Genomic DNA, 20,622 nt, shown 5'->3' on the forward strand with positions numbered 1-20,622 from the left:
GCTGCCCACTAATACTGCTCCTTCCTTGAGGAGGGAGGAAGTAGGATCTACAGGTAAAAAGGTGATCTATTCACATGTGAAAAAGACCAGTTTGCAGATGAAAGGGAATTGCCCAGGCTTATTGCACCTTGGGTGAGGAAAAAAAAATTTAAATTGCATTTGATTAACTTTTATGTCCTGAAGCTGCAAGATTTTTTTTTTAAGTACACTTTTAAAATTCCAATTTTCCTTGTCTCCTTCCTATATTTATTTATCTTTTAATCCTACTTCACTTCCCTTAGTGCTAAGCTGGGATCCCAGGCTTTAACATGTGGGCCTTTGGGGGAACATCCTAGATCCAAACTGTAGCTGAAGGATAAATATAATTTATAATGTGTATAGACTTGGGCCGGTGTACACACATGTATATTTCCTTGCTCTGTCAGAGGAAAGGGCAGGGGAGCATCCCTAGGAGGACAAGTATACCTAGCACCCAGATCTTGGTTTCTAATACCATTCTCCTAACAGGGGAAACAAGGCTCTTTGGGAAATGGCTAATTATGGGACTGAGATAGGAAATACACAAGATGACCAGAAACTATTTAGTTCCTGAAAGTAAGTGCTAAAAAAAAAAAAAAAATCAATGAGTCCATACTGATGTAAATAGATGATTACATAAATAAATGGAAGAAGCAAATCTCCCACGCAGAAGAAGCTCCAGGGAATTTAATGTAGCTGTTCCATCCTCAAGGAGGTCGAATAACTCCAGCTTTTCAATGTAGACTGCACATGGTGACTTTCTTCCAAAGTACACTCTCCTATCCTCCATTAGTATCTGTGGGATTTGGTTTCAGGACCCCATCCCCACCCCTACAGGTAACAGAAACCAGAGGCTCAAGGCCCTGTATAAAATGGCCTAGTGTTTGCATAAAACCTCAGCATTCCCCCCATAGACTTTAAATCATCTCTAGATCATTGATAACATTTAATACAATGTTTGTGTTATGTAACTAATTATTACACTGTGTCATTTAAAGTATAGTAACAAGGAAAAAATTGTACATATTAAGTACAGGTGTAATTATTTTTTAAAACATTTTTGATCTTCACTTGGTTGAAATTGCAGGTACAGAACCCTATGGGTACAGAGGGCTGACTGTACCTATCCTTTGTGGCACTCATTAAAATTTTCGTCACTTGACATAATTTACTTGTATCTTCTCAGACTAAAAACACTTCATAAGGGTCAGGGACTGGCTGTCTTCTCCCTCAGTTATCAGCTACTAAGACTAGCAGTAGATGTTCAGCAAATATTTAATCACTTATTTAAATTTTATTTAATCTGTTCTCTTTAAATATTATGTAATTCTATTATAACTATATTTGGCCCATATAATCTGTGTATGCCATTGTAGAATTGAGGAAAAGAGTAAGAGTATTGTTTTATCTGCTTAATAGTTGCTAGTTATTTATGGTATAATATACACACACATACACATATATGTATACACATACACATATGTATATACAGTTATATACCAACCAAACCTTGGGCGAAGTACAACACAAGTACTTTATTTTGGATGTTACAGTATTTCCTCAGAGAAGCCTTTCCTGACAGTTCTTTACCCCTAAAGATACTTAAATACATTGTAAGATTTCTTTGGGGTATGCTGCCCTAGCATTCTGTATTTGTCTTTTTCAGTTTCACATTTTTATTTTAGTAGTTCAGTTATTTGTCTTTAGATAAGCTAGCTCACTGAGATCCAGAAAGACAGTTTACTCACCTTTATATGTATTCATTGCCTGGTACAACATCTAGGTGGGCAAATATTTGTGAGATAAATATTAATAAATATATTTTTAAATATAACTGTGAACTGAACAGATTCACAGAGCTGAAATTTTGACAGAAGTAATATAAAATATTTCCTATAGTGTGAAGAATTTCATGGTATGAAATAACTTCAACTAGTGATTTGACGTTTTAATATAGATCTAAATATTTGTTGTTAGCATACAATAATACTTTGAAAATAATTTTAAACATTTGTTATTCTACACGTGAGTCAGTTATAGAGTCCCCGTTCTGTTCGAGGAGATTTTTTTTTTTTGAGACAGGGTCTCACTGGATACTTCTGGCTGACCTTAAATGTACTACACAGCCCAGGCTGGAGCCTCTTAACTGGCAGCGATGCTCCTGCCCCTGCCTCCCAAGTGCTGGGATTATAGGAGTCCACCACCACCCTGGCTCGGGAGAACTTTTATAAGTTAGATTCATTTGTAAACCCAACAAAGTGAATCTTATACACCTTTGACAGAAATGTACAATTTAAAGCATAAAAAATCCAAATGCAAGGTCCATTCCTATCTATGAAAAGTTCACAACTTGAATGTTCATAAGTCAGGGACTTAATTGTATTTTGGAAAGCTATTTTTGTTATGGTTTGTTTTTGTTTGTGACACTGGGGATCAAACCCAGGACCTTTGCACTGAGCTACATCGCCAGCCATTTCTTTACTTTCTTTTTGAGAAGGAGTCTTGTGAAGTTGCTCAGGTTAGGCTCAAGCTTGTGATCCTCTTGCTTTACCCTCCCAGAGCACTGAGCTTTCAGTTGTGTATTGGTAGGCCCCACTTTTGCTCTGATTTTTTAAAATTAACTAAATAGCTAGAACATACATCTTTTAATTTATGGTAATTTTAGTGAGATGTTTGTAACCTGTTATTTAACCACATGCAGTCACTACTGGATTGTTTGATTTTGCCTTAATAAAATTTATTTTTTCTTTTCCAGCTATTATTCATGGACTCCCTAGTCTTACAGCTGATCAGTTGAGAACTGTATACATATGCCAGTTTTTGACAAGAATTGCAGCAGGAAAATCTCTTGGTAAATATGTATTTTAATATTTCAGTGGAAATAATTTATGTTCAAATATAAGACAATGAGAAGATACTGTAAACTTTTTTTTCAGAGTTTGCTTATATGTATCTGGCCAATACACACACACACACACACACACACACACACACACACACACATTTAAAACATGTAAATTAAAACCTTGGTGAGCATAATTCATTTGTGAAATGTGCTTGTAATCCAAAGCACTTGTATATCAAAGTGAATTTCCCTGTAAGAAATAATGGAGGGCCGGGGGTTTAGCTCAGTGGTTCCGCCGCCTGCCTCGCAAGCACAAGGTCCTGAATTTGATCCCCAGTACCAAAAAAAAAAAGAAAGAAAGAAATAATAGAAACTCAGTCGATTCATTCTACAACCCAAAATTATTCTTATAAAAATGATTAAAATACTGTAATATAATACAAAATAATAAAGAAAATACAAAATATAAAGAAAAATAAATTAATCTGCCTTGACCTTTGAAAATCTTTGTGGCTGGTGTGAGATGAGAAAGGAGGGTTATTGTGTAAAATGACTTTCACTGTCACTAATGGAATCACTGCTATCTATTGGCTCAAGGGAATCTTTTTCTTTTCATGCAGCTTTAACAAGGAACCTATCCAATGACACTTGCTTTTGCCTCTTTTTTGAGAACATTGCACTGTTAAACAAATTCATTGCTCACACTCTTACAGCTTTATTCGAATGGTCCTTTTCTACAAACTTTTGCACTGTTTTGCACCATTTACATGTCTCCCTAATCTGATTGGAAGTAAGGGATGCCACTGCCTTTTTCTGCTTCTCCTCTGCAGTCTAGATGTCCATAACCTCTTTCTATTTAGAGATGATCACTTACAATCCTGAAGCAAGTGAGTGAAGTGGGGGTGGGGTGGACCATTGGCTCAGTTATGATCATGGGACATTTGTCTTCACATACTACTCATATTGCAAGACATTGCTCTTTTATCAAGTTAAAATTTATTATAAATGTTTGCTAGTCATACGGAACAAGTTACTCTCAATCCAAGGTTTTATTAAAAATGAAATATAGTTTCTCTCTTCTTAAGCAGTGATTCTCAAATTTTGTTCTGCTTTAGAATTACTCAAAGAACTTAAACAACAGTGATGAATCCCGCTCACCCCATGAGTTTCCTAATCTGTAGGATAAGTATGTGCCTCTGGAATTTACATTTCTAATAAGTTCTTAGGTGTTTCTGATGCAACAGTGGAGAACTATTTCATACACTATTTTATTATATAACTTCGCGCTCATGCCAATTTTACACTACTTTTACTGCCACTATGATATTTGAAACTTTTTGCAGTACTAGGGATTGAACTCAAGGCCTTCACACTGAACTACATCTCTTTTTTATTTTTTATTTTAAGACAGGGTCACACTTAGTTGCCCAGACTAGCTGTAACTTGTGATACTCTTGCCTCAGCATCCAAGAGCGCTGGTATTATAGGCTTGTGCCACCATGTCCAACTGATACTTGAAATTTTTTATTTAAACTTGACATAGACACTTATTTATAAAAAGAAATATGGTTTATAGCTACAATCCCTCTCCCTTATTTTTCTCCCTTATTTCTCCCTCATGTCTCCCTTATTTATTAGATTATAATGGATAATTTCGGTTCAGTTTTATTTACAACATGGTCATTTAAAGTACACTTTGGTGGAAATAATTGGTTTTTACAATTTAAAAATACTTTCCCAGCAGTCCTAGTTAGTGGACAGTATTTACATGAAACTCCAACTTATAAACATGTATTACACAAACCCTAAGTATTACTACCACTTTCAAAGTACTCACTAAATCAACTCTGGCTCATGTAGTCTGCTTTATTTAGGACCTGAAGTTAGGTCTGGAGAATTGGTATAAGGGCATTTAAGAGCTAGAGTAGAGTAGATGTGAAAGAGATGAGACATCAGAGCCTATTGCTGAAGAGGAAAACAGGCTGGTATAGACACAATTGGAAAATTCCAGACCTTGCAGACCATAAGATAATGTTGTTAATAGGGTTCTTCTGTAAATAAAGTATAACAAAATATTATAAAGTGCCCAGCAGTGCTTTGCAAATAGCCCTTGTTCAGTATATCTTAGTTTCTTCCCTGATAACTTTCCCTCCCAAAAAAGGGGACGTTCAACGTCCAGATTTTGTGAGATCTCAAAGTTTTTTTTCTTGTGCTGGGAATCGAACCCAGAGCCTTGCACATGTTAGGCATTCTACCACTTAACTATATTCCCACCCCAAGCCCATGGTTTAATCTTGAAATTCACTAGGATTTCCTTTTGAGTATATATCGTAGATATAATGGGCCGGGGTCAACTGTCATGAATCAGTATGTTTCATTATAATGAACTCACATGAAGAGGCATTTAAAGTTTAATTATATTGGATTTTTGGTGTATGTAACCTTTTATACTCTACTTTTTAGTGGTTGCACAATATTAGTACTGCTCAGGAAATGTGAACCACATGTGTAATTTAAATAGGTACATTAAGAAAAGTAAAAAGAGATAATTTTAATCATTTTATCCGGTATTTTAAAAAGAAGTAATCTATAAAAATGTTAATGAGATAATTTTACTTTTTGTAGTAAGTTTTTATGATTAACTTGGTATGTTACTTTTCTCTCATTGCTGAGACAAAATATCCCACATCCAAAGTTAAAGGGGAGAAGGTTTATTTCGCTTACAGTTCGTGGAGGTTTCAGTCCATAATCGTCTGGCTCCAGGGCAGGGTAGCAGAGGGGCAACGTATATGGCAGCAGAAGCAGCAAAAAGCAACAAGAAACCTTAACAGCGTCTTTGTGCCCTTTATCCCATCCAGCAACCAGGATTGGGGCAATGCCAAACCAATCACTCACATCCAGTGGTTTAGTAATTACACACCCTTGATCCCAGCATCACACATTCCAGATTCAGCTACCTTCGAAAAAGACTGCATGAGGCTTTGGATTAACAACTAGACACAATCCACAGCACTTGGTATGTATTTTACTTAAAGCACATCTCAATTTGGACTAGCCAGATTTTCACTGCTCAGTAATTACATATGGCTAGTGTTTGCCATATTGGTTTTTATTTCTTATCGCACATAGCTTTAAAATACTGCAAATGTCTCAAAGGGGAAGATGTTTGTTTATGGCAGACATTCTCTCCTCATGAGTCTTTCTTATGATCTATGAGGCTAAGAGATTTCCCAGCCTCCTACACTGCCTTAGTACTCAACAGATGTCTTATGAGGAAAAGCCAATCATGTGTTGACAGTTTTTATCTAGTTTCTAGTCCACCAAGCCAGGCCCAAAGAAATTACGAGGAGCTTCTGTTTCTCTGCCCCCTCTCCATAAAATCTTGCTGCCTGGGTATACTGGATTCTCGTCCTTGTCCAAAATTAGCAAATAAGCCCAGGGAAGAAAACAGATACAAATCATCAGCTCACTTCAGAAAGGATTCTCTGTCTCTTTGGAATTTTAGTTCATCTCATTTTCATTGTTTCCCATGTCTTTAGTAATATAATTGTGCAATTTATTCAACCTTTTTTTTTTTTTAGTTGTAGTGGGCATATTCAGTCTGTTACACTATCCTAAGAACTACTGGAAGTGTATGTCTAAATGATTAAATTTTGAAGTTCTATCATATATTTTTCCATATCTTATATTTATAAAGTGAAAACCAAATTATTGAGCGGGATTAGGTAATATCAGGTAAGAAAAATGTATGTATTAGGAAAGATGAGTATTGAGATAAATTTTTAGCTGGATGTGGTATACATAACTGTAATCCCATCACTAGGAGGTTGAAGAAGGATGAGCACAAGTTTGGGTCCCACCTGAGCAACTTATCATAAACCCTATCTTGAAATAAATAAGAGAGCTGGGAATTAGCTTGCTGCAAAAGCCATGGATTTAATCCTTAGTACTGGAAAAAAAAGTAGGGGTGGGGTTAAGAAATTTCCTAGTTTCTAGCTGGAATCAGGAAAGTGTTCAAGGAAGTGGAGTTTATGTTTTGCCTAGAAGGTTTGCTACAATTTGTCAGAGAATATAAAAATGATACTCTAGACAAAACAAAAACCTTAACATTATTTGGAAAACCACAGTTTATTTATATTGTAGATTTCTTGATTTCTCCATGTTTATCTTAAACTTGCTCTTCACCCAGATTTATGTCAGTGTCAGCACCATTTATCCATTTGTTAAAACCTGAGTCTTCTATTTTTTTCTCACACTCCACATCTAATCCATTAACAAGTCATGTTCTATATTCAGAATTAATTCCAAACTAGACGACTACACACCTCATCTGTGATGGGATGACACATATCCAACTTGCCTACTCTTTACTTTCTGTTCTTTGAATACCACAACCCTACTAAGGATCTTTGTTCTTACTATCCCCTTTGGAATATTTTTTGATCAGATCTTGTGTGACTGTGCTGTGTCGGTCTTAGCTCCCCTATTAATTGTTCAGAAAGGCCATTTCAAACTACCTAAAAGAACTTTCCATGACTGCACTTCTTGATTACCAGTGCCCTTGTTCTTCTTTCTAGCCATTTATTAATGTATTGTTCATCTCTCTTTAGCATATAAGCATTATAAGAATAGCTACTTCATCTTATTCCTTGAGATGCCTGTGGTTTTTTTTAGGCAAGAGCTTATACGTAGTGGTCAGTAAGTATTTATGGCCTAAATCGTGAATATAGGACATAGAAGACATACATAGTGAAGGTTCTTGAGTGCTAGATTGAGTTGTTAAGTGTGTAATTTACTAACTAGTTACAAGCTATTTGAGTCTTTGTTGAGGATAACCTGACCAAAATTCTGTCTTAGGAAAGTGCAACAGTAGTACAACTGTTAACATTCAGTGTTCACCAAGGTCCTATAAAATTATTTTCATCAATTTTTAAATGGAGAAACTGAGACTGTATCTTGAGGCTCAGTATAATGCAGTTAGGTTTATAAACAGTTGGAGAATTCTATTACTGTGATACCTTATGTAAAATGTAGTTTATTTTACCCCTTAAAAATCATTATTAAGAGCCATGCATACTGACACATGTCTGTAATTCCAGCACTCAGCAGTCTTAGGCAAGAGGATTTAGAGTTCAAAGCCAGTGTGGGCCTTGAACAAGCTCAAGGCCATCCTGGACTACATAGAGACTCTGTCTCAAAATCTCAGGAAAAAAAAAAAATCAATATTTTCAGGCTGAAGATCTAGCTCAGTGGAAGAGTCCTTGCCTAGCATGTGTAAGGCCCTGAATTCAACCCAGCATGGCAAAAAAACCCTCCAAAAACAGCAATTCAATATTTTAATAAAGAATAGTTTTGTGTTTTGTAATCATCAGGGTCCCGCCTCCCCTGCCTTCCAGTTTTAAAATTAATCTTAATGAGTAATTAGAAAATCACTTCCCTAACCTGGCATATTCAGAATAGTGCCTGACACTGACAAGGATTGATTCAAAAATAGGGGTTGTGTTTAAATTTTTTTAAATGTACTACTGTATTACAGTAAAAGACACACTGCCATTAATCCCTCTCAAAGTGTACCCCCTCATTTCAAACACACCCTATTGTTCTTGCCTTTTTCTGAAGCAGTTCTGGAGGTCCTCTGTCTTTATGAGGTGTCATTAAAAATACAGTAAATCCCACTGCCAGGTGCCATCCAATGGAAAGTCAGGCTTATGTTCTCATCTACCTTATTTTACTGGGTCTGACACCATTCAACATCTGGCTCTTCCACAGAGTCAAAATGACTACCAAAGGTAACAATTCAGGATGTCAAGGCAGCCAGGATAGTCAGGAAAAAAGCTTTTCCAGAACTGCTTCAGACAGTAGCAGGAGTGATAAGTGTGTTTAACAAAGCAAGGGGGAATATTTTAGAGATCTTCAAAGGATTAAAAGCAGTATGTCTTTTATTATAATTATTTTTATATTTTAAACATTCACCATATTTTTGATCACTGCATAGTGTGTAGTTTAGTAAATACTTAAAGGAATGCACTTTTGAAAAACTGACAATATAAGGTTCTACTTAGCTTTCTAAGTTACTTATTTTTCTTTTGTTTTTAAAAGATGCACAGTTTGAAAGTGATGAGCGAATTACACCCTTGGAATCAGCCCTGATGATTTGGGCTTCAGTTGAAAAACAACATGACAAACTTCATGAAGAAATACAGAATTTAATTAAAATTCAGGTATGAGTATTACTTTGTGCTTATAGTTATTATTTTGCTAAAGCATGAAAACATATAACAAAATAAATTAAAAGAAACTTAATGGAAGTTGGGCAGTAAATCCAGAATAAAAATTAGTAGTCTTTTTCTTTAGAAATGTAACCTTTGCTTTGTAGTCTTGACATAAGTTCCAGGACCTACAACTCAGTACTGTATTCCATACTTGGGTGTGTATTAACCCCATATTGCAGGAAATACAGATTACTGGATCTATTTAAATATTACTAGGCAACCTTAAAAACCAAAGATTTGTGCTCTCCCAATTTCAGTTTAAGGATTACACATGAAAATTTAAGAAGATAATGTTTTTGTTTGTGAGTTATTTGGTGCTAGGGTTTGAATCCAGGGTCTCTTAAGTGTACACTTTGTAGTAGTTGGCTTTCCCATGCTAGACACAATACTCCATGCCCACAATTTAAAGAAGAGAGGTTTAATTTGGCTCACATTTTAAGGAGATTCAGTCCATGGTCAGCTGTCTCCAAGACAGAAATATGGTGGAAAGGTGTGGTGGAGAAAAGCTCCTTAATTCATGGTGGCATGGAAGCAAAGCCAGGAACAGGACTAGAGAGGGAAAGGCAGGAGACCAGACATAGTCCCCAAGTCCACACCTTCATGACTCACCCAGACATACCCAGAAGTGTGTTCTATCAATCCCAGTTTACACTCTGCCCTAAACCACATGCTGTATCTTAGCCCAATATTTCTAATTAATAATAGATCATTGGTCTTTGTGAACAGAAGATGTAAAATATTAACCATGTTGAGAGAATTTTAGTAGAGTAAGAAGACAAAAAGTCATTCAAAGATATAATAGAAAAGATTATGTTTCCCTAGCAGTCAAAACAAATACTATGGACTTTCTCTATTAAACTTTTCCTCAATTTTTTGGAATTAAAAAAATAATTTATGAGTTAGGACAGAAAAGCCAGGTGATTTCCATCCTTCCCAACAATTAATATAGTGACTGTCAAGTAGAATTGAGACCTGAAGAAAAGAGAATGGGCAGAAAAATTACCACGTCTTACAAGAATTCAACTCAGGACAAAGAGGTTTTTCATTTTACCCAATCTTTTGGGGCCCTAGAGGAAGCTGACTTTCATCACTACACTGCTGCTGTAAAGTTGAGTGGGTAAAAATAAAGTATATAACAAACATTTAGTACCTACATTGCTTACTATTTTTCAGGCACTATTCTAAGCACTTTCATACGTAGCTCTTTAATCCTCCTAACAATTCTGTAAAGTAGTTGTACTATTATTTCCACTATTTTAGATATAAGGAAACTGAGGCACCAAGAGGTTAAGTAGCCTGCCAACTTTATGTAACTATTCAGGTGGTAATAGTCATTCCATATATTAACACATTGTGATATCAGAGAGGCCAATGTGTAAAATGGTCATTCAGAAGTATCTGACTTGCTAGGTTTCTAGTAGAGATTTTCTCGAGATCCTGACTAGCAAATTTTACCATCACAAACAGCATCTGTGTTCTCTCTGAGTTGTCTTTCACTGAAAATTAATACAGTAAGTCCCCAACTTATGAACGAGTTCCATTCCTGGAGATTCATTCATAAGTCTGACAAAGTGAATCTTATACCTTTGACACACATATACAATGTAAAGCATTAAGAAACCAAATGTGAAGTCCGTTTGCATCTGTGAAAGTTTTCAACTCAAATGTTTGCAAGTCAGAGATTTAGCATACTTACATGGGTCCTAAATGTGCATCAGTTAGCTTCTGATTCATTAATGTCAGCTTTTAGTTTGCTCTAAATTAGAGGTAGAATGCTGAACATTTATTAGTAAATATGCTGAGGACCAATGAAATTTTTTCGTATCTCTTTTTCATGTCAAGCCACAGATACTTCATCTTTGAAAAACTGTTATTTATCAAATAAAAATTATTAAGCTCAAAAAAAATTTTTTGGCAAATGGTGGGTACTGAACCCAGGGCCTTCACACTGAGCTACATCCCCAGCACCTTTTCTCTTTTTTAGTTTGGGACAGGGTCTAATTAATCATTAAGTTGCCCAGGCTGGGCTCCAACTTGGGGTTCTCCTGCCTCAGCTTTCCAGAGTGCTGGATTATAGGCATGCGCTACCGTGTCTGTCTTACAAAAATGTTTTAAATGAAGTATTTCAGACTTGAGTTATTTCCATAATAGCAATTATTGCATATTTAAAAAAATAGTCTAAGGTGTGTTTTTGTCATTTTGTTTTTAAGGCTATAGCTGTTTGTATGGAACATGGCAGTTTTAAGGAAGCAGAGGAAGTTTTTGAAAGAATATTTGGTGACCCATATTCTCACACGGTAATTGCTTAAATTAAAACCATAGAACTTTAGAACTGTTTATATGGAATGAGGAAAACTGAAAGAAAATTGAAGGAGAAAAGTATTATTTTATTTAATTTAATATTGCTTTATCTAACCTAATATATAAAAATCACTCAGGTGTTTTACATTTCTTTTTTTGTTTCAAATCTTCAAAATCTGGTGTGATTTTATATGTTTAGTATATCTAAATTCACATTAACTAGTACAAGGTTTTGGCAGCCATGTGTGGCTAATGGCTACTATAATAGGCAGTACAGGTATAAAAGAAGGCACTGTAACTTGCTTGTTTTTCTGGAGTTTCTTATGTGATTTTGTGTGCGTGTGTGTGTGTGTGTGTGTGTGCATGTGCATGCACAAAATGTTAAGGTCAGTAAGCCTTAATTTTTAAAATACTGGTGTTATTGGAGAGAGTTATGCATATTCAAAGAAAAAAAGATGGTTTTTAATTTATATTTTTAGAAAAATTTTTATTGAATATGGCATATCTTTGAAGAATATATGTGTCATAGTGTAAGTAGATGTGTTTTAACAAAAGGAACACCTTTGTGTGAGGAACCTCTGGATCAGAAACAACCTCACCAGTACCCTGCAGTCACTTGAGAAATAATACCTTCTCAAGGGAACCTCTACCCTGATGCCACTGAAGATTAGTTTTACTTGTTTGTGAGCTTTTTAGAATGGAATCATATAGCAGGTTTATATTTATTTCCAGTTTGAGGCTGTATTTGTTTTGTTTTGTATTACTGGGTATTGGAAAATATTCAGTTAAATCATTGAGTATTAGTACAATGAACAGTTATTTATTGTCCATCTATATTTTTTTTCGAAGTACTGGGGAGTGAACCTAGGGCTTTCACACTACTACATCTCCTGCCCTTTTTTTTCATTTTTTTACTTTGACGGAGTTCTGCTAAGTCACTGAATTGCCAAGGCTGGACTTGAACTTGGGATCTTCCTGCCTCAGCCTCCCAGGGTGCTCTGAGTACAGGCATGCACCACCACACCCAGCTTAGCTATATCAAATTTACATATGTCTTGTAGGACAAATGTATATATTTCTATTCAGTATAATTAAGACTAGAATTTAGAATTCATGAGTCACATATTCACCTGTTCATTTATTTATTTGTCCTAGGCTAGCCTTGAACTTGAAATCCTCCTGATTCAGCTTCCAGAGTAGCTAGGATTACGCGCATGCTCTGCTACACCTGGCCTCATTTACTCAGTCTTTAAGAAGCACAAATATGGCAGTTATTCCCCATTCACTTTGTAAAGAATGTGGGTATAAGAATATGCGTCAAGGTAGTATGGTACGCAGGAAATGACTTCAAGTATAGTGTGACCTTCATCTCTTAAATCATCTACACATACTCAGTTTTAGTTGATAACTGCCAGTTTTCCCAGGTGGTCATGGCAATTCCTCCAGTAGTATAGGAGTGTTTCAGTTACTCCATAGACCTTATCTGTGGTTTTTATCTCAGTCATTCTGGCAAATATATACTACTGTCACATTGGCTTTTAATTTCTATTTCTCTGATGGCTAATAAGGTAGAGCACTTGTTGATGTGCTAGTATGATAAAAGTTGAGGGTAAGTTGCAATTTGGGTAAGGTTTGTCTATCACTAATGTGACCCTGCTGCTAGGATCTCATCCTGTAGTGATTTCAGGTGATATGTTTTTTGGGTTCCTTGCCTCTATATCTTCTCTTTAATGTTATGGACTACTGAAAACTCCAGTCTTGTATTTTATAAAGGAAGAAAAAAAAACCCAGCATGGTAGTGAACACCTGTAATCCCAGCTACTACAGAGGCTTAGACAAGAGGATTGTAAGTTTGAGGCCAGCCTGGAAAACAGGAGACCCTGTCTCAAAAAGAGTTGTGGATGTAGAATGCTTGCCATTGTGCACAAGGCTTTGGGTTGAGTCCTCAGGAATGTAAAAATAAATAAGGAAATAAATGAATATATAAGGAGGGAAACTTATGTCCAGTAAACATTGAGAGATTAAGAGAAAGTACTTGACTTCACTAATATCCATCAGGGCAAAACCAAGTACTGTTAAATATTGAAATACAATTTCCCATCCCTAGGACTGGCAACAGTTAGTGTCAGAACACCAACGGTTCAAAAAATGGAGAAATGTTTATACTGTGTGCAGTAAGTTCATTCCTAGAGTGTAAATTTATACCTAAACTTCAAAGACCATTTTAGCAAAATCTGTAAGCATGCATTCTAGCCAATTCTGCTTCTAAAGTTCCTGAAATACCTGTCTTCACTTTTACCACACATTTTTAAAGCCATAAAGCCTTAAACACAAAAACAAAAATCCAGGCCTCATTGAGACAGTTGGTCTGGTCAAGCCCAGGCTGCACAACTTTCCTTATAAGTTCTATAGTATTTGCCAGGCACGGTGGCACATACCTATAATCCAGCACTCTGGGAAGCTAAACAGGAGGATCACAAGTTTGAGTCCAGCCTGGGCAACTTACTGACTTAATGAGACCCTGTCTCAAAAGAAAAAAGGCTGGGGATGTAGCTCAGTGTGATGGTCCTCGGTTCAATCCCTACATCACCGGGAAAAATACATATATATTTTTTATTGTATATCCAATATTGAATGAACCAAGAAAAACTTGTACTGCGCATGAGAAGAGACAGAAAAATCTTTAAAGTTAGAACCATGCAAAACAGTGCTACATATTCATGGATACATGCATATGGAGTACAAATATAAAGGAATTTATGAGGATAATAAATTCTAAATTCAGAGTAATTGTTACAGGTGAGGGAGGGAATGGGATACAATCAGATTATGGTAGTAAACAATATTGATAATGTGTTATATTTAAACTGAGTAATGGACAGATTCTTTTTTTGTTTTTCGGGGGTTTTTGTTGTTTTGGTTTGGTTCTTTGGTCCTGGGGAATCAAACTCGGGACCTTGTGCTTGCGAAGCAGGCAGCAGAACCACTGAGCTAAATCCCCGGCCCTGATTTTTGGTTGTTTTTATTTCTTTGTGCTATTGCTGGGATTACTTGAACCCTTGTGCATGCTAGATAAGTGCTATACCACTGAGCTATGTTGTACCCAGCTCCATAATACTCTTTTTATCCTCTTGTATGTGTCCTGAAATATCAAACATTCAAAAACTAGAGGTACCAGGGGTGGGGGCATAAAAAGAAAAAAATGTATTGGCAGGTCATTTAATAACAGGATTTTTAAAGTCTTAATAGTATCTGAGCTTATTAATAAAGTGATTGTTTTTAGTTAAATAATATGACAAATTTTTTTGTATTTGAATTGTTTGTGTAATTTTTACTAATATGTTTCTCCTATTTTCTCTAGACCTTGGAAAGGAAATTACTTATGATAATCTCTCAGAAAGATCCGTATCACTCCTTTTTTCAACACTTCAGCTACAACCACATGATGCAGAAAGTTAGAAGTTATGTGAATTGTGTGCTAGGAGAAAAATCATCAACTTTTCTAATGAAGGTATATTATTTCAAGGAGTCGAACATGGACATTAATAAAGGAGAACATTTGAAATAGAAATATTCATAACTAATCAGGATTTTATATGGTGGTTTTGTAGAAGAATGTAAAATACTACAATTAGTGAACCTCAAGGGTCTATAAGTGAGATATACACACACACACACACACACAATTTTTTTTTTTTTTTGGCAGTGCTAGAGATAAACCCTTGAGCTTCTCACATGGTAGGCAGGTGTTCTAGTCCTGAGAAGAGAACTTGGAATGAATTAAGAAATAATTGAAAATTGATTTTTAATTATAAGTGAATTTTGAATAAAATTTTAAACATTTTTAGGAAAAAATAAAGTTTAAGTTCGAGAAGGATTTTTTTTTTTTTCCTTAATTTTTATTTTTTCCAGTGCTAGGGATTGAGCCCTGGGCCTTATACATGATAGCCAAGTACTCCATCACTGAGCTATGTCCCCAGCTCCCAACCCTCTTTATTGGCAGTACCTGGGATTGATTTTTAGGGGCTTCACACTAAGCTATTTCCCCCAACCTTTTTTTAATTTTTTATTTTGTTCAAGTTCTTAAGTCACTTAAGTTTCCCAGGGTAGGGTGGAACTTGTACTCCTCATGCCTCAACCTCTCAGAGGGCTGCATTATAAACATGTGTCACCATGCCTGAGTTAACATTTTTTTAAATAACATTTTTTTCTGTCAGCCTCAAAAAGCTAATGTGTTATTACGTGGAACATCATACTTAGAGGTGGTTTATTTTGGAATATCTGGAGTTTTAATTTTTTAAGTACCTTTTTATCTTAAAATTGCCCATAGAGCACTGTGTCTATCAAGTGTTTTTACGAGGAAAGATCTCTATAGTTCTTATAAACCAAGCAGGTGTGAAAAGTAGTTGCCAGCATTGTTAAAATTACTGGTAAAAAAATAACAGCATGGTACCCTTTATTGGCTGGTGAACAGATACTTCAGCTATGACTATACAATTAACAAAAGACTTAATTTAATGACCTTCATTTAAGCTGGCTTAACACATTCTTTTCTTTCCCTCCGATCTGCACACACCCCTTTTTAAAGGCAGCAGCAAAAGTAGTGGAAAGTGAGAAAACAAGAATAATAACTTCTCAAGATAAACCTAATGGTGATGATGATGAAACAGAAACTGATGCTAATTTGGATAAAGGAAAAAGGTTTGTGAACGCATTGTTTTTTTGTCTTATGAATGTTCTCACTGTAAAAGCAATGCTAGTGAGCCATTATTAGTAAAAATATTTAATACTATGTTTATCTTATGAATAATACTTAGATATTTGAAGTACTATAGAGTTATTTCATGACTTGTACAAATTATATATGTTGTGCAAAAACTAGGGAATAAGAAGATGGAACCTTTAAATAGGGTAAGTCATTTCATTTACTATTCTCAGCAAAGGTGGGCTTAGGAAACACGATTTAGATTGGAAACTTGAATAATTCCTGCCCTTTAGTTGTGCCCCAATCCCACATATCTTTGTTATGTGATTCATTATGTACTAAGAATTATCATTCATATATATTCTCTAAAGGTAGGCTAACACCTCTATTAGCTACAGAGATTTGCTTCCCTGCTGGAGGAAAACAGATTGTGTTACATACTGAGTGACAGTTGTTCAGCCTCTAAAGTTATTTTTCTTTAGGAATTTCAAGGATAGTTTCGTTTTTTATCTTTTTGTAGTGCTGGGGATTGAACTCATGATCTTGCACATGCTAGACAAGCACTCTACCACCACTGAGCTACATCCCCAGCCTAAGGGTGATTTTTACCTTTTGCCAAATAAACTAGCACTCTAACATTTTAAAGATCCTCTTTTCTATTAAACCCATGGCCTATTCTCTCTATTCTTCCACCCATCCCAAGGCCAGATAATAAAATCCCTGTGGTCTGTGGATGGGTATATTTGGAAGCAAGCATATCACTGTTTCTTCTTGGGACCCTAACTTGAATGCTGCAGAAAGCCTATCTTAACCATTTATTTAGAGGTGGAGATTAGGATCTAAAATCGGTGTACACTACATTGAGTATTTCTCGTAATTGTACATGCCTGTCAGAGAATTGCCTGCTAGTCACTGGTTCCTCTCCCCTAAACACTATGCTGGCTCCTGTTCTTCTTAGAAGTTTTATTTCTCATTGATTTTTTTTCCTAATATGTTTTTCCTAATATCTATTTTGAAAAACAAATTTCATTTTATTAGCTCCGTTACTTCATTTTGTTTAGAAAATCAAAGTTTAATGATACGGAGACCCAGTACATTTTTTTTTATTTTAATTTATTGGTACATTTTAGGTATACAGTATAATGACATTCATCATTGGATATTTGCACCTTTACATAATCTTTCTTGGTTCTTATATTTCCCCCTTGCCCTGCCCTCCTTTCAACCCCTCCATCCCTCCCTCCTTACAAAGACTTTGTTTCCATTTTTTCACTTATATTAATTCCATTCCCTTCTGTCCTTTCCCCTACCCCTCCCACTTCCCCTTTGTCCCTTTTCTTCCTATTTCACATTATCTATTATACCTTTTACACCTTATTTACACTTTCAGTTTCTCACACTAGAGAGAGACTATTCGGTGTTTACAAATGGGTGTCTTATTTATTTCACTTAAGAGTACTGCCTCAGTGTGCATCCATTTAGCTGTACATGTCTCTAATTTCTCATTTTTTCATATTTTTATTTGCTACTTCTACTTCTTTGTCTGAGAAATGTCTGTTCATTTCAGATGCCCATTTTTGGATTGCATCTTTAAATATAGGAGGTCCGTTTTTTAAAGTTCTTTATAGATTCTAGATAGTAGACCTTTGTCTGAGGAATAGCAGGTGAAAATTTTTTCACACACTGTGGATTGTCTCTTCACACTGATGGTGGTTTCTTGCTGAGCAAAAGCTTTTTAATAAGAAGAAATCCCACTTGTTCATTGTTTGTGCTAGTTCACAGGCAACTGAGATTTTGTTCATAAAATATTTTCCTACACCAATGTCTTCAGAGTTCTACCTAACCTCTGTTCCAGCCGATTAAGCATTTCTATATTAGTATTTAGATCTTTAATCCATTTCAATTTTAGTTTAGTGCATGGTGAGAGATAGAGGTATAGTTTTAATTGTTTGCAAGTTGAAACCCAATTTTTCCAGCCTCATTTATTAAAGAGGCTGTCTTTCCTCCAGTGAGGGTGGTTGACTCCTTTGTCAAAGATGAGGTGGGTGAGTGTGTCTGGAGTTGTTTCTGCATTTTCTAATCTATTCCACTGGTCCTCCAGTCTGTTTCTTTGCCAGTACCATGCTATTTTTAACACAGTACCTTTGTAGTATAGTTTGAAGCTGGGGGTTGTGATACCCCCTGCCATGTCTCTGTTACCTAGAATTGCTTTTGCTATTCTGGGTCTCTTCTTGTTCCAAATGAATTTTTGGCTTGTTTTCTCAAGGTCCATGAAGTATGCTGCTGGAATTTCAATTGGGATTGCACTGAATCCATATAATAGTTGGGGAAGTATGGCCATTTCCAGTATGTTGATCCTTCCTACCCAGGAGCAGGGGATGTCTTTCCATTTTCTGATAGCATCTTCAATCTCTCTTTTCAGAGTGCTATAGTTTTCAGAGAAGAGGACTTTGAAATACCTAGGAATCAACCTAAGAAAATAAATCAGTTTTTTGGACACTACTGTGAAAGGAATAGTTTGCCCTACTTCTCTCTCAGGGAGTCTGTTGTTCGTGTAGAGGAAAGCTATTGATTTTTGTGTATTGACCTTGTATCCAGCTACTTTACTGAATTTGGTTATTAAATCCAGAAGCCTTTTGGTGGAGTTCTTGGGGCCTTCTATATAGAGTATCATGTCATCTGCAGATAATGATAATTTGACTTCTTCATTTCCTAACTTTATGCCTTTTATTTCTTTCTCGTGTCTGATTGCTGTGGCTAATGCTTCCAAAATTATATTTAACAGGATTGGCGATAGTGGACATCCTTGTCATTTTCCTGATTTTGGTGTGAAGGATTTCAGTTTTTGACCATTTAGTATGATATTGGCTGTTGGTTTTTCATAGATGGCTTTTACCAGATTGAGGTAGAGACTGTCTACTCCAATTTCTTGTAGGGTTTTTATCATAAATGCGTGTTGGATTTTGTCAAATGCTTTTTCTGCATCTATTGAGATGATCATATGGGTTTTGTCCTTGGCTCTACTGATATAGTGTGTTACATTGATTGATTTGTGTATGTTGAAGCATCCCTGCATCCCTGGGATGAATCCCACTTGATCAGGGTGTATGATCTTGATCTTCTGAATTCTGTTGATCAGTATCTTATTAAACATTTTTACATCTATGTTCATTACTGTGATTGGCCTATAGTTCTCTTTTTCAGTCAGGTCTTTCTCTGCTTTGAGGATCAAGGTTATGTTTTCTTCCAGGAATGAATTTGGCAGAATTGCTTCCCTTTCAATTTCCTTGAAGGGTTTAAACAGTAGTGGCAGTAGTTCCTCTCTAAATGTCTTGTAGAATTCAGCAGTGAAGCCATCAGGACCTGGACTTTTCTTAGTTGATAAGTTTTTAATTACATTTTCAATTTCATTGATTGATATTGGATTGTTTAGAATTTTTAGGTCTTTGTTCAAATTTGGTAATTCATACGTATGTAGGAATCTGTCCATTTCTTCTGTGTTTTCCATCTTATTGGCATATAGGTTCTTCAAGCAGGTATTCATGATCCTGTGGATTTCTGCTGGGTCTGTTGTCATTTCACCCTTTTCATTCCTAATTGCATGGATTTGGGCCTTTTCTTTCCTTTTTCTGATAAGGTTCGCTAAGGGTTTGTCAATTTTGTTTATTCTTTCGAAGAGCCAACTCTTGGCTTCATGGATTGTTTTTGTATCATTCCCTTAGCCTCCATTGCATTGATTTCTGCTCTGATCTTTATAAATTGCTCCTTTCTATGGGCTTTGGGTTAGTCCTGCTCTTCTTTTTCTAGAAGCTTGAGGTTCAGCATCAGGTTGTTTGATTGGGCTCACTCTGTTTTCCTAATATGAGTATTCACTGCTATGAATTTCCCTCGTAAGACTGCTTTCATTGTGTCCCATAGATTCCGATATGTTGTATTGTTATTGTCATTTAATTCAAGAAACTGTCTGATTTCTTCTTTAATTTCCTCTCTGACCCATTGGTTTTTCAGAAGCATGTTTTTCATTTTCCATGTCTTTATGAAATTTTTGCGGTTTCTTTTGCTGTTGATCTCCAGTTTCATCACACTATGGTTTAATAATATACAGGGAATAACTTCAGCTCCTTTACCCTTACCTAAATATGTTGTATGAGCAAGTATGTGGTCTGTTTTGGAGAATGACCCATGTGCAGCTGAGAGGAATGTGTATTCTGATTTTGTGGAGTGGAAGACTGTAAACATCTGTTAAGTTCATTTGTTCAACAGTTTGATTGAGTTCTAGTACTTTGTTGCTTATTTTTCTCTCGTTGATCTGTTTGTTGACAGTGGGGTATTGAGGTCCCCCACTACTATTGTATTAGTGCTTATATGATTTTTCATGTCCGTTAGTAATTGTTTTATATAGTTGGGTGCACTAGTGTTTGGTGCATAGATATTTATGATTGTCTTCTCTTCCTCTTGGATTGTTCCCTTTACAAGGATGT

At 35.8% G+C, this 20,622-nt stretch overlaps 1 protein-coding gene across 4 annotated transcripts in view; it reads left to right on the top strand.

The window, feature by feature from the left end:
* The window catches only part of Terf1 (telomeric repeat binding factor 1), a 36,322-nt gene that overhangs the window by 2,303 nt on the left and 13,397 nt on the right, over positions 1-20,622 (top strand). For all 4 annotated transcript variants that reach the window (XM_021255936.2, XM_021255938.2, XM_013071224.3 and 1 more), the window contains 5 exon segments: positions 2,774-2,869; positions 8,963-9,084; positions 11,346-11,432; positions 14,798-14,947; positions 16,025-16,137. In XM_021255936.2, the coding sequence (XP_021111595.1) occupies positions 2,774-2,869; positions 8,963-9,084; positions 11,346-11,432; positions 14,798-14,947; positions 16,025-16,137 (568 nt within the window).

Source organism: Heterocephalus glaber, unplaced genomic scaffold, assembly GCF_053883595.1.
Source record: "Heterocephalus glaber isolate CG9 unplaced genomic scaffold, H.glaber_assembly_v1.0 deba00001553, whole genome shotgun sequence".
Classification (NCBI taxonomy): domain Eukaryota; kingdom Metazoa; phylum Chordata; class Mammalia; order Rodentia; family Bathyergidae; genus Heterocephalus; species Heterocephalus glaber.